General features: G+C 40.8%; 1 protein-coding gene across 4 annotated transcripts in view; it reads left to right on the top strand.

The window, feature by feature from the left end:
• Positions 1-12,412, top strand: part of NCAM2 (neural cell adhesion molecule 2) — a 525,500-nt gene that overhangs the window by 325,503 nt on the left and 187,585 nt on the right. For all 4 annotated transcript variants that reach the window (XM_060234386.1, XM_060234385.1, XM_060234388.1 and 1 more), the window contains exon 9: positions 7,639-7,789. In XM_060234386.1, the coding sequence (XP_060090369.1) occupies positions 7,639-7,789 (151 nt within the window). The remainder of the gene's footprint in view (positions 1-7,638; positions 7,790-12,412) is intronic.

Genomic DNA, 12,412 nt, shown 5'->3' with positions numbered 1-12,412 from the left:
GGAAATATGAATAATTGTTACTTCTGGATTTTTAAAAATTGTTTTGTGGAGGGTTTTTTTTTTATCTGTTCCACGTAAACTAGTAAACAGTTCAGGAGATTGTTGCTCCATTTGTTACAATTACAAATAAATATTATTTAAAAAATAAATTCTGTTTGTAATAATTGTTTGGATAAACTATATTTCTAATATGCTAGTTGTGATAATTTCAAGCCAAGTAAAATTGTCCATAGTCATATTTTATGTTCCTAAAGTAACAGAATGACTTTCAATCTGGAAAAGAAAAAAGAAGTGCTAATGTAGCATTATTTTTCCAAAAATTTCAGTTTTCCCCCGAAAAAAAAATGGTAAAAAACCTGGGGGTTTTTTTATAAGCAAAATTTCCAGAAATTTTACATCTCTAAAAGGCACCAAATTTTTCATATATCATCTGGTGCCTCTCCTCAATCCCCATCCTCCAAATTACAAAGGGATTGGACAAGGGGGTCCAGTTTTATGAGCCTCAAAAGAAGATTCCCCGATGGTCAGAACTCACTTAGGAGTTCAGTCATGCTTGTTACAACCTTGATCCTGCTCCACCCTCCAAAGCCTCCTGGCTTCACCCTCAGAATTTGTCAGGCCTGGCAACCCTAGAATACCAAATAATCTTATTTTGCATACAGGTCCTCTGGAAACAGTCAGCTTGTGCACTTAATTTATCTATTATAACTATCACACTTCAGAATAAAGACAGGGCATAACGACAGTGTGTGTGTGTGTGTTAAAGAAAATTATAATAGGTTAAAATATTTAAATATTTGCAACATAGATTCCAACTTAAAGAACTACTTGCCTCTTCTTCTTTTTCTTCTTCATCTGTCTCCCCAGACTCCATTCACAAATTGCCAGGAATCTTCCAACTTGGAGTTGGCAGCCTTCAGTGCTGGCAGCCTTCAGTGTTGGCAGCCTTCAGTGCTGGCAGCCTTCAGGGCTTGTGGCGCCTCTGGCAGGTGCCCCCTCCATCGCTGTCCTCCCAGGGTGCCAAGGCATGGTGCCCGCCCTTCCCTTCACCTCCCCCCAGGGTGCCGCACCAAGGCGAGACACCCTCCTTCCCTTTCTGTCCCTTCATCTCCCCCCCTTTTCCTTTCCTTCCCCCCCCCAATGCGATCACAGCGTGCCCCACCTGGGTCCTGCTGGCCCCAACGCAGCGTGTATTTTATCTTTAGAAGGACACACTGGAGGCTTTCCCCTCCTCATTTCCAGAACCAGAAGGGAGGGGGAACCAAGCCTTCTCCAGCGTGTCCTTCTAAAGTTAAGATGCACGCCACGTCGGGGCAGCAGGGCCCAGGTGCGACATGCTGTGACCGCACTGGGGCAGAGGTGAAGGGAAAGGAAAGGAGGGGTGGGCACACGAGCGAAGGAGGCAGGCAAACTAGGGGAAGCCTAATTTGGTGCCCCCACCCTCCCGGTGCCCTAGGCAACTGCCTAGTTTGCCTAGTGGGCAAGCCAGCCCTGGCAGCCTTACCTAGATCTAGCTACTGCTGGGCCTCAATTTCTTTTTCTCAGTCACTTCAAAGTATGCTGAGTAGACTTGGCCTTGATGCTGCCAAATTACAAGAGCAAATTTTCTCTTGAGCTTGTCAGTAATTAGATCGTGGATTAGGTGAGAATTTGTTCATGTGACACCAATATACCTGTGGTTTTATCTCTCAGAACCGTGCTGTTCCTGTCTGTTGTGAAACCAAGTAATGGCCTAAGAAGTCCATTCATGTCACTCTCCACTAGTACAGTGCAGATGGAGCACTAGTAGGGAATCTTTCCATTGGAAAATAAGAGATTGCTTTTGGGTAATATTGCATTGTCACATTGGGAGAATTTATTTTATTTTGTTTATATCCCATCCTCCCCACTGAAGGCAGGCTCAGGGCTTAGGGTTGAAATGACCAACTAGATAAAAACATTGATAATACATAAAGCATAAGACAAAGCATAAAACAATATTAAAATGTCAGTTAAAACAATATAACAATGGATGCTAGTACTATGGTTTATTGTGCAATTAAGTTTCAGTGGTCGGTGTTACATGTTCCATAGGATCCCAAAATGCCATAGCATGGTGGGAGGTCTGGAATGATGTTAAATTCCGATTTATGGGCCTAGTCTGTTGCTGTAAGTTATCCTTATGGAAAAGCAAGGTGGAAGAGTGTCGTTTTACAGGACCTGTGGAACCGTGGGAGCTCTCACAGGGCCCTAACGTCCTCCGGCAACTCATTCCACGAGCTAGGTGTAGCCGTGGAAAAGGCCCTTGCTCTAGTTGACTGAAACCTCACTTCCTTGACACTGGGGACTACCAGCAGATTTTGCGATCCAGAACAAAGTGCTCGCTGGGGCATATAAGAAGTCAGGATTCCATAACTGCAGATGCAGTATGCCATTGGTTAGATAGGCAGGCACTGTTAAGTCTTATGCTGGCACCATGCCTTGTTTGGCTGAGCAGCATAAAACTCAGATTAATGTATTCCAACATTGCCTCATATCTTACTGCTTTGAGAAAATTACCATTGCACACAGCTAATGAGAAGAAAGCAAGATAATGTCAGTTCTGTTTTATTTGGATGTTGGGATTGTTATTTGGTTTTAGGGTTTTTCTGCTGGAAAAACGTGTCAAAGTTGCTAAGGATGCAGAAAAATTTAATTGGTTGAACTTGTCCTTTGGTGGCTGAATGTGTACTTTTTAAAAAAATCTGTGGGACAAAATCTCAACTGCTGACCTTGATGAATTTCAAGATAAACTTTGATAGAAAAAACAGACAGTGATACTGATGCCTGTTGTTCAGGAATTTGGGATTAAGTTGTTTTTGTATTGTTTTGTTCTGACTCCCCACCACCAAGGCAGCTGTAATAGTTGCTCATTCTTTTCTTATGCTAATTATTCATTGATTAGCTAATGTGTTTTACATTGTAAATTACTTGATAAGAGCTCAAGGCTACAGGAAAAGGGGATTCATTCTTTGAAGAGGCAGCATTTCCATTTTAGAAATAAAAAGGTTCAACCAGTTGGGGGCTTACATCTTTCTAAACAAGTTGTCATCTGCAAGCTTTCCCCCCTTCCTGTTCCACCTAAACTTCATGCTCCATTACTTTCTTATGTGCCTTTAATAAGGGGAGTTTTGCTTTGCTATTCTTTGTTTGTTTATTTAAATTATGCTTACCTTCTCCAAAATGCTCAGAAAGCATATGGATAAAAAGAAATACTTCTTTTTTCTAACCTGAATATTTGCTAGCTAATCATTCTTTCTATAAATTAGGGATAAAAGAATGAGGCCACAGAAAGGGAAGTTAATTTCATTCTTTGGGAATCTTTGGTTTAAAGGAAAGCACTTTAGCAGTTTTCATGAGGGATGTCAGTCCCCAGGTGGGGGTGGGAGATCCCTGATTTCATGACCTCCTACCTGCCATTAGCCAGCTGGCTGATTGGGGGCAGTCTTACCCCCAAGAGCGACCACCAGCAACCACTCCTCTCCCTCCCCTCCTGCAAAATTTGAAGGGCCCTCCAGTTGCTCAGCTGGAGCACGTGGCTTGGCGATCAGCTGGAGGACCTTTTAAGTCTTGCAGGGGAGGAGAAAGAGGACTGTCCACCAACTGCACACCCAACCTGCAAGCAGTGAATTTGCTGCTTAGAGTTCAGGCGTGGGCGGCCCTCTGCTTGTAAAAAGCATTTAAAGTCCCCTTAAAAGCTTTTTACAAGTGGGAGCCATGCGTGCCTGAATTCCAAGTGGAAATTTGCTACTTGCAGTTCATGCATCAGTCCCTTTAAATGCTTTTTACAAACAGGAGCTGCTGGCACCTGAACTGCAAGCAGCAAAGTTGCTGCTTGCAGATGGGCTGTGTTCCTAACATGATGATATCACTTCTGTACTGGTAAGAGACAGGACCTGGCAACTCTAGGTTTCATGGCATTTTCCAATGAATTTAAGCATTAATTGTTCAATTACTGTACACAGATGGCACATTGGAGGATGTAGCAGTCACTGAACACTAGCAGTTACAAGTGCAAAATGGTCAGTTAAAGTTTGTTGGAACTCAGATTTGAGGAGGAAAACCTCAGGAGCAAAAGAATGTGGCCTCCATGTATATTAAATATTCCTCCCTCCCCGCAAAAAAAAAAAAAAGACAAGATAGACAGGATAGTATCTTTAGTATATAAATTATTTTTGTAACCAAATACAATAAACGAAAATTATTTATTGCTGATTCAAAAGGATTTAGCTGGATCCTATTTAGCATTCTGAAATCCTAAAAAAAGCAGGTCGCTACAAAAAGCTTGGGTGGCCAAAGTTGAAGTCTGAAGTTGGGAATCAACAAAAATGTTTCTTTCTTCACTAGAAGAATTACCTTTCACAAAAGTAATCCAAACCAATGGAGGAATTTTGAATGAATGTGTCATGATCCTGGGCCTAGCGAGGCCTGCAGGCCCCAGGGAAGCCTGCTTAGGAGTACTGGGAAGAGCCTACATCTCCCAGGATCCCCTCTGTCCTTCTGATTGGGTAGCAAAGGTTTTGGAGGGAAACAGGCTTAGAGAGGGATGGGGCCTGGGAAGAGAATATATAAAGGCCAAGCCCAGGAAGTGGGTGTTTTTTCCCTGGATGGCTGAGCTGGAGGTGGGCTGTACCGGGAGAGCTTGAGCAGGGGAAAGCTCCCTCATCCAAGGCAAGTGGTGAGTGTTGGTTAGGCTTCCCAACCCTCCCACCCTGGCAGGGGACCCCAGGGTTTCCACCCTCTTCCCCCGCTCCCCAAAAAAATGGAAGCGGGGGGAGGGGGGAAACGGCGCCAGGGAGCATGGTGAGCCGCCCGATCCTGGGCACCGTGCTCCTGCCTCCTCCTCCCCGCCCACCCCAGCTGCTCCTCCGAGATGGGCCCAGGCTGAGCCCATCTCGGAGGAGCAGGCAAAACCAGAGAAGGGGAGGGCGAGGCAGGTCAGGAGCATGGCAAGCCGCGAATCCGGGCCCTTCTAGGACCCGGACTTGCGGCTCGCCACTCCCTCGGCCCGCCTCCACTCCCCCCCTTTGCTTCCACCCCAGAGGCGGAGCGGGCGAGGCCACCGCGACGCTGCCACCTCTTCTCTGCTCGCCGTGGCTGCTCCTCCGAGATGGGCTCAGCCTGAGCCCATCTCGGAGGAGCAGCCATGGCGAGCGGAGAAGAGGCCGCCGCACCGGCGCCGTTTCCCCCCTCCCCCCTAGCTCCACCCCAGTGTATCCTGGCTCCACCCCCAAAGTCCCCAGATATTTCTGGGGTTGGACTTGGCAACCCTAGTGTTGGTATTAGGTAGAGACTGTATAGATAGACATGTTAGGGCATTTGTTTATTTTTCCTTCACCCTTTTACTGGTTAATGCACTTTGTTAATTTATATTGCACTAAAATAAACTTTTTGTTGTTCACTCTGCCTGATCCTCACGCCTATTATTTGGCCTAAGCTACAGGTCTGAAGGGCTTGGGATGGTACTCTGGGCCTTCTCAAGGGGAACCCTTAACCCAGAGTGGTGGCAGCAATTGGTCGTGACAGAACGTTTGACACATTTATATAAATAGCTTGTGATCTATGTTATTTAATTTCTAAAACATGAGCATTGTATTAGATTTTCATCCTCAGTTCCTCAGACTTGTTTGAACAAGACAGTATGCAGGATTGCTTGCAGCAAGAGTTCAGAATAAGTCATTGGTTATTTATTGCAAATTAAAGAATAGCCAGCAATACCCAATGGTCTCTTGTCTGTATTTTGCACAGTATAAAAATGATGCTTAGGTTGGAATTGATTCTTAAATAAAGGTCATCTGAGTAACCTGATGAGATAAAATTAAAGAGGTCTTATAACAAACCTTGTGGTGATGTGTATATATTGTTCTAGAAAGATAAAAAAACTGAGACAAAAATTAAGCAGATTTAAATAGTGTACATTTCAAATATGTCAGACAGGGGGCATTTCCAAGCGTATCTATTCAGAAGTAAGTCTCATATTATTCAGTAGAGCTTATTCCCACTTTAACATAGCACTCTAAGTATCATTAATTAGACTTTGGTCTGCCTAACTTTTATACCATTGCATCTACTGCCTTTTATTTAATTCCAGCAATTTTGTCCTTTTATGACTGGAATGTGTAAGTAAAATGAAATATATGTGTTGTTTTCCCAAACTTCGTGGTGGCAATATAACAGGATATGTGAGTATATAAATTTCAAAATGATTATGAACATTTTAAAATAAAATATTATGTTATGGTTTTAAGGAACCTTGTAATAGTTCCAATTTAACTTTTCATTATATTACACAGCGGTCATTTTGTAGAAAAATAGGTGGTGGAGCTCATCCAGGATTGTTATGCAACTGCAATACTATTCAATGGACAAGGAGGTGGAACTCTCAGAAGGGTTCAGGAGCTGTGCTCTTGTGAGCTCCCACTGAATCTGAGGCCTGATATTTCATGTACATTATCCTTTAGTAACAACAACAAAGACTGCCAGTTCCTCATGACTATAACATATTTCTTAAATGTACAAAGTGAGGAACAGACACCAAGTTATTTTAAGCTTCCCCTCCTCACTTATAAAGTATAATGTGTGACACAGAGCTTGCATTTATATTTCAGATACATATAGGCCTAAATAGGGTTTCCAGCTCTGGGCTGGGAAATACCTGGAGATCTAGGGATTGGAGCCTGGGAAGGGCAGAGTTTGGGGAGGGACTTCACTAGAGTATAATGTTATAGAGTCCACCCTACAAAGCAGCCATTTTATTTGTGGGAACTGATCTTAGTCTTCTGGAGATTAGCTGTAATAGCAGGAGATTTCCAGTTGCCACCCTACACCTAAGCTACACAACTTGTTCTTGCCAAAGATGATGTAAACTGTTATATGTACAGATGTATATATTCAGATATGTACAAATGGACCTTTCAATACATGTGATGGTCCTACCATACTATGGAGTAAAGACTTCTTGCAAGCTATATATGCCCATTGTATGCTCAGGAATTCGTGGGAAGGGCGGGATATAAATCCCAAATAAATAAATAAAAATAAATAAAGGAATCTTATTACATGTAAACTATACTATAGGGATTCTGGATCACTGTGTGAGATGAAAATGAATTATTTGAAAATGAACATTTCATATCATATTACTCCATGGAATACTGTTACTTAGGTTTATAAAATCTTCCTTAAGACATTGTAAAAATGCAAAACAGGTTCCGTGGTCTTCATATTATTTTTACACAGATAATTAATGTTCCAGATAAGTACTGGAGTTCTCCCAGAATTACAGGCGATCTCCAGACTACAGAGATCAATTCCCCTGTGGGAAATGGCAGTTTCAGAGTGAGGACTCTATGAAATCACATCTGCGCTGAGCTCTTTCTCCTCCCCAAACTGTACTTCCCTAAAGCTTCATCCCCAAATCTCTACAAATTTCATAAACTGGAATTGGCAATCTTACAATGCTATTTTAGCATTCGAACTATCAACCAACAGGTTGCAAAAAAACCCCAACCTTTCACTACCAGGAACTTACGTTTGCATGAAATTAACAGTAACATTGAATATATAAGGAAAAAAAAAACCAAATAAAATATTTTCTTTTTCTGTAATCACTGTGAACAGAGCGCAGATGGCCGTATAGAAGTCAAAGGGCAGCATGGAAAGTCATCACTACACATTAAAGATGTGAAGTTGTCAGATTCAGGGAGATATGACTGTGAAGCTGCAAGTAGAATTGGTGGGCATCAAAAGAGCATGTACCTTGATATTGAATGTAAGTTCTATATTTTTGTCCTTTCTTTCAAAGTATTGCAAGGAAAAAGAGTAATTATTAATGGCAAAATCATAATTATGTGAAGTATTGTTTTGTATTTAACTGCTTCAGGTTGAAAAAAAACAGCAACAAAGAGTGGCTTTCTGAATTAAACCAGTAAAGGAATCAGCCTTAATAACCACAAGTAGAGTTCTGTTTACAGCATGATACTTATAAGCTTCCTTCTCTTCCAGTGCCTTTCCAAAAAAACATTTTGAAGCTTGAGGAACCCTCTAGAAAAGGGTTTGATACTTTGCAAGGGACAGAAGCAGGAAGGAATGAGCAGCACGGTTCTAGGGAAAAAGCACAAAGGAAAAAAGCCCAAAGAAACCCCCCACAGACATAAATGCTTACAGGAAAAAAGCCCCCATGAAAAGAAACCCACATGGAAAGAAACCCACACAGAACAAGCCCATACTGAAAAAGCCCCCATGGAAAAAAGCCTCCATGGAAAAATATGTAAATCTCCATAGATGTTTATAATTGTGGAATACAGTTGCCAAGTCCAATTCAAGAAATCTGGGAACTTTGGGGTGGAGCCAGAAGCACGGTTGTGACAAGCACAACTGAACTCCAAAGGGAATTCTGCTATCACATCTAAAGGGACCATGCTCCTTTTAAATGCCTTCCCTCCATAGGAAATAATGAAGGATAAGGGCACCTTCTTTTGGGGCTCATAGAATTGGACCCCCTGGTCCAATCCTTTTGAACCTTGGAAGGTATTTTGGGAAGAGGCACTGGATGCTATGCTGCAAATTTGGAGCATCTACCTCAGAAAACAACCCCCCCTCCCAGCCTGAGATACCAGTGGATTAATTCTCCATTATACCATTTTTTTTAATTAATTCCAACTATGTTTATTGATTTCTTCCTTCCAGATACATGCCAGAGTCAGTCCTGCTTAGCTTCTTAGATCTATGAGGCCTTAACTACTTCTGCTATTTAAGAAAGAGAAGCTATCACAGAGCAGGCAATAATTTGCCTAACCCAAAAACCATGCATTCCTGAAAAGTATAGGCAACTGATACTTCACAATTCTGGTGTGGAAAAATCCAGACAGAATTCTGGTTTTAGGTTATAGAGATCTTATGTTTGAATTAAACAAAGATACCATCTTACCTTTTGATAAAGTGCCAAATATGTTTTACCAACTGTACACATGGTATGCCAAGGTGGGTAATTCATATCCACCATGTATTTACATTTTACTTCAAAAAAGAAAAAGAAAAAAAGAACATGGACACCTATAATAGAATGTTTGAAATAATTGATTGCAGATAAACCGTTGTAGGGGCACAATGCTCTTAATTTCTTGTTCCATTTCTGTCATCTCAGTGTGTGGTTTCTATTTGATGGACTAAGAGGGACCTGGCTTGTCACAAACTAACATTGACTAATGCACAGGCAGGTAACCTAGTAGCAGAAAAGAGGAAATATGAGGCACTACATTACATGGTTGCCACTTCTGTGCAACAATATGAACAGGTGGAAGGTAAACTTAGTTGCTTGAAGAGATTGGTTAATTTGCAATGAAGAATTATATCTGAGTTATTACTGTTGTTGTTAAATAATAGTTGCTTTTACTATTAGGGTTATATAGTCTTTTGTCGTGGTCACTGGGTGTACCACAATATATTAACATTAAAAAGTTTGACAAATTGTAAATTAACAAAGTTAAAGTATTTAATTTTATTTAAATATATATTCCTATGTAGAGTTTAATTTCTGTTATAATTGTTTTTCCTTTTTAATAAAGTTCATTATTGGTCATTATTATTGACCATTACAATAAAATGGTCACTTCTTATTGCATGTGCATATGATATATTTTAATCCTAAAATAACAAAATGGCCACTTTGTGTTGCACGTGAATGACTTATTTTAATCCTAAAGTAACAACAAATATTATTAATGATTATCCATAATTATAAACATCTATGGTGCTTTACATATTTTTACATGGGGGCTTTTTTCCATGGGGACTTCTTTCAGTATTGGCTTTTTTCTGTGTGGGCTCCTTTCCATGTGGGCATGTTTCTACATGGGCATGTTTCCATGGGGGCTTTTTTCCTGTGAGCATTTATGTGGGTTTTTTTTCTTTCGGCTTTTTTCCTTTGTGCTTTTTACTGGTTACTGAACAGCACAAATTAGAGAGGCTCTTGTATTGGCAATGTGCCTTCAGCTTATACAACTTGTTTTATTGTTTGCACATTTTAACATTTTTGTGCACATTTTTCTATGCAATATACACCCAGTGCTTAGAATAAACAAAACACAAAAGACAATCAAATTTCACAATTATTACTTGGCATTAACAAACTACTTCACAAGGCAGGGCAGGAGGCAACAACTGTACCTTTGAAGAAACAGCCTCTCCTCAGCCAGGCAGGCAGGCAGTATTTCTCTGCTTTCTAGAGGGAAGCTTCCTTTATAGTCCCAGGAGTTGGAGCAGAAGGCAGAGCAGGTGGCAACAACTCTTGTTGTATGTTCTTGGGGGATTGGCTATATCAGGGGTGTCTGGCCTCATATGCAAAGGAGCTCCTGCTAGAATTCCACCCATGATCAGGACTCTTACATCAACAGTATTATTTAATTCCCTCACAATTCTGTGATCTCTTGTTACTTCTTATCATTTGAGGAAGAAGTGATCATAAAATCAATTAAAATGTGTCCAGTGTACCATGAAACATATCATGGAATAGAACCTTTAACCACTCTGTGCTGCTTCAGTCTACAACATGCCCAGAATTCTTCACTTGGAGGTCAAGTGCAGGGATCTACAATGGAAAATCATCTTCTCTCTTCCACCTGCAGAAATGCCTTTCTAGAAATGCCTTTCTAATTGTTCTATGTGATATTGCAGTCTTAAAGCATTTGCATTTATTCGTATTCATTTCCACGTTAATCAGAAATGTAACCGGCATAAATAATGTAAAGGGAATTGACCTAAATAGATTGATTCATGTAAGAATTGATCTGTAAAATGATATTACAGTTCTGCCCTCTTTCTTGCTGTGGCCATCTTAAGAAAACACAAACTTGTACCTAAGTATCAATCGCACCCTTGGATAAATATGGGATGCACCATGGAAGACAGCAGCTCAGATTTTTCATTCAATAGTAGGTTGGTTATTTTCTGTGGTTTGTTGTGTTCTCCTCATCCTAACTGAGCAGAATATTTTCTGATTTCAGTGGGGGCTTCAGGGCACTGAGGACTATGGTAGAAAGAAGTGGTGGGAATATGGACTTCACAAACTCCTGGGTTCCATTTGTTCATCCAGATAATAATGAAAAGTTCTTACCACAAAATTACAACAGACATTATCATAGTAACTGTACACAATATGCAAGAACAAAGATATCGGAGATTGTTGAACTTTGACTGAAGTATAGCATTAAAATCTACAACTGTTACATGTAGTTATTATATTCATTGTACAACTTTTCTGACCTACAAGGAAGGATTCCATTCTGACCCACAAGGAAGGATGAATTATGAGCATTATATGTATATGCTCTTTGAGAATGAAATACCTGGTAAAGAGACATCCACATTTCATAGAATTATACATATCTCAACAAGTAATAGTTATCATAAACCTTTCCAATATTGGCAAAGCATATAGTTTACATGTACTAAATGGGACCCCAGGTTATTTCCATCTATGTAATATCCATCCTCTTGTGTAAGGAGAATAAAGGATTTATAAAACTTTTTGACAACATTAAATGCATGGATGCTTCAAGTAATGTAATTTAAGAGCATACTAATGTTGAAGCTGCTAATGTGATTTACCTACTCCTGAAGGCTTCTGTGCATTTGCAGAAATAATATTTATCGATTAATAAATCAAATAATATTTTTTACTATTTTTTTGCCCTCTAGGCAGTGCAGTTTCAAAATTTATAATTGTAGAATGTAACAGAACATTTAAACATGCAGGTTGTCACAAATGTTGAAATCCACAGAAACATTGCTTTATTGCTGTCTGTCTTGTTGCTTTCTCACACTGACAGCTAAGCAAGTGAATGGTGAGAAGGATATCCAGCAGCGTTATACTCACCCGCCTGCCCTTCCCCTTGGAAAGGTAGGGAGCCCATGGTCACTCATCATCCCGACAGAACAAGTGGCTGTGTCTTGTTGCTGTCACTGATCACTCATGTGTAACAGTATTGTTGGCAATGAGCATCTCCTTGTCCTGTGGTCACAGTGGAGCAGTAGTGGTGGCAAGGAGCAGCCATTGCCACTCACCCGTCTTCCCTTCTACAGGCAGCAGCTACATATCTCCTGAAATCAGAAGACAGGCAGCTGAATATTGTTATTGTCACTAGTTTGGCCAAGTAGTGATGGTGACAAGGAGCACCTCCTTCCCCCTTTTTATAAGTAGTAAGCAAATAGAGATGGCTGTAAGGACTGAAAGCAGCAGCATCGGCCTAAGCCTGCCTGCACTCTGCTGCTGGGAAGGGAATAGGATAGTATCCTGTGGATGCGTTGGTGGCAGCAGCAGCTGATGCTGCTCTACTGTAATGTACTTGAAACCGAGACAGTTTGGAAGGCAACATGGTTTATTCAGTAGCACGTC

Source organism: Heteronotia binoei, chromosome 3 (genome assembly GCF_032191835.1).
Source record: "Heteronotia binoei isolate CCM8104 ecotype False Entrance Well chromosome 3, APGP_CSIRO_Hbin_v1, whole genome shotgun sequence".
Classification (NCBI taxonomy): Eukaryota; Metazoa; Chordata; class Lepidosauria; order Squamata; family Gekkonidae; genus Heteronotia; species Heteronotia binoei.
This window is presented reverse-complemented; position numbering and strand designations above follow the sequence as displayed.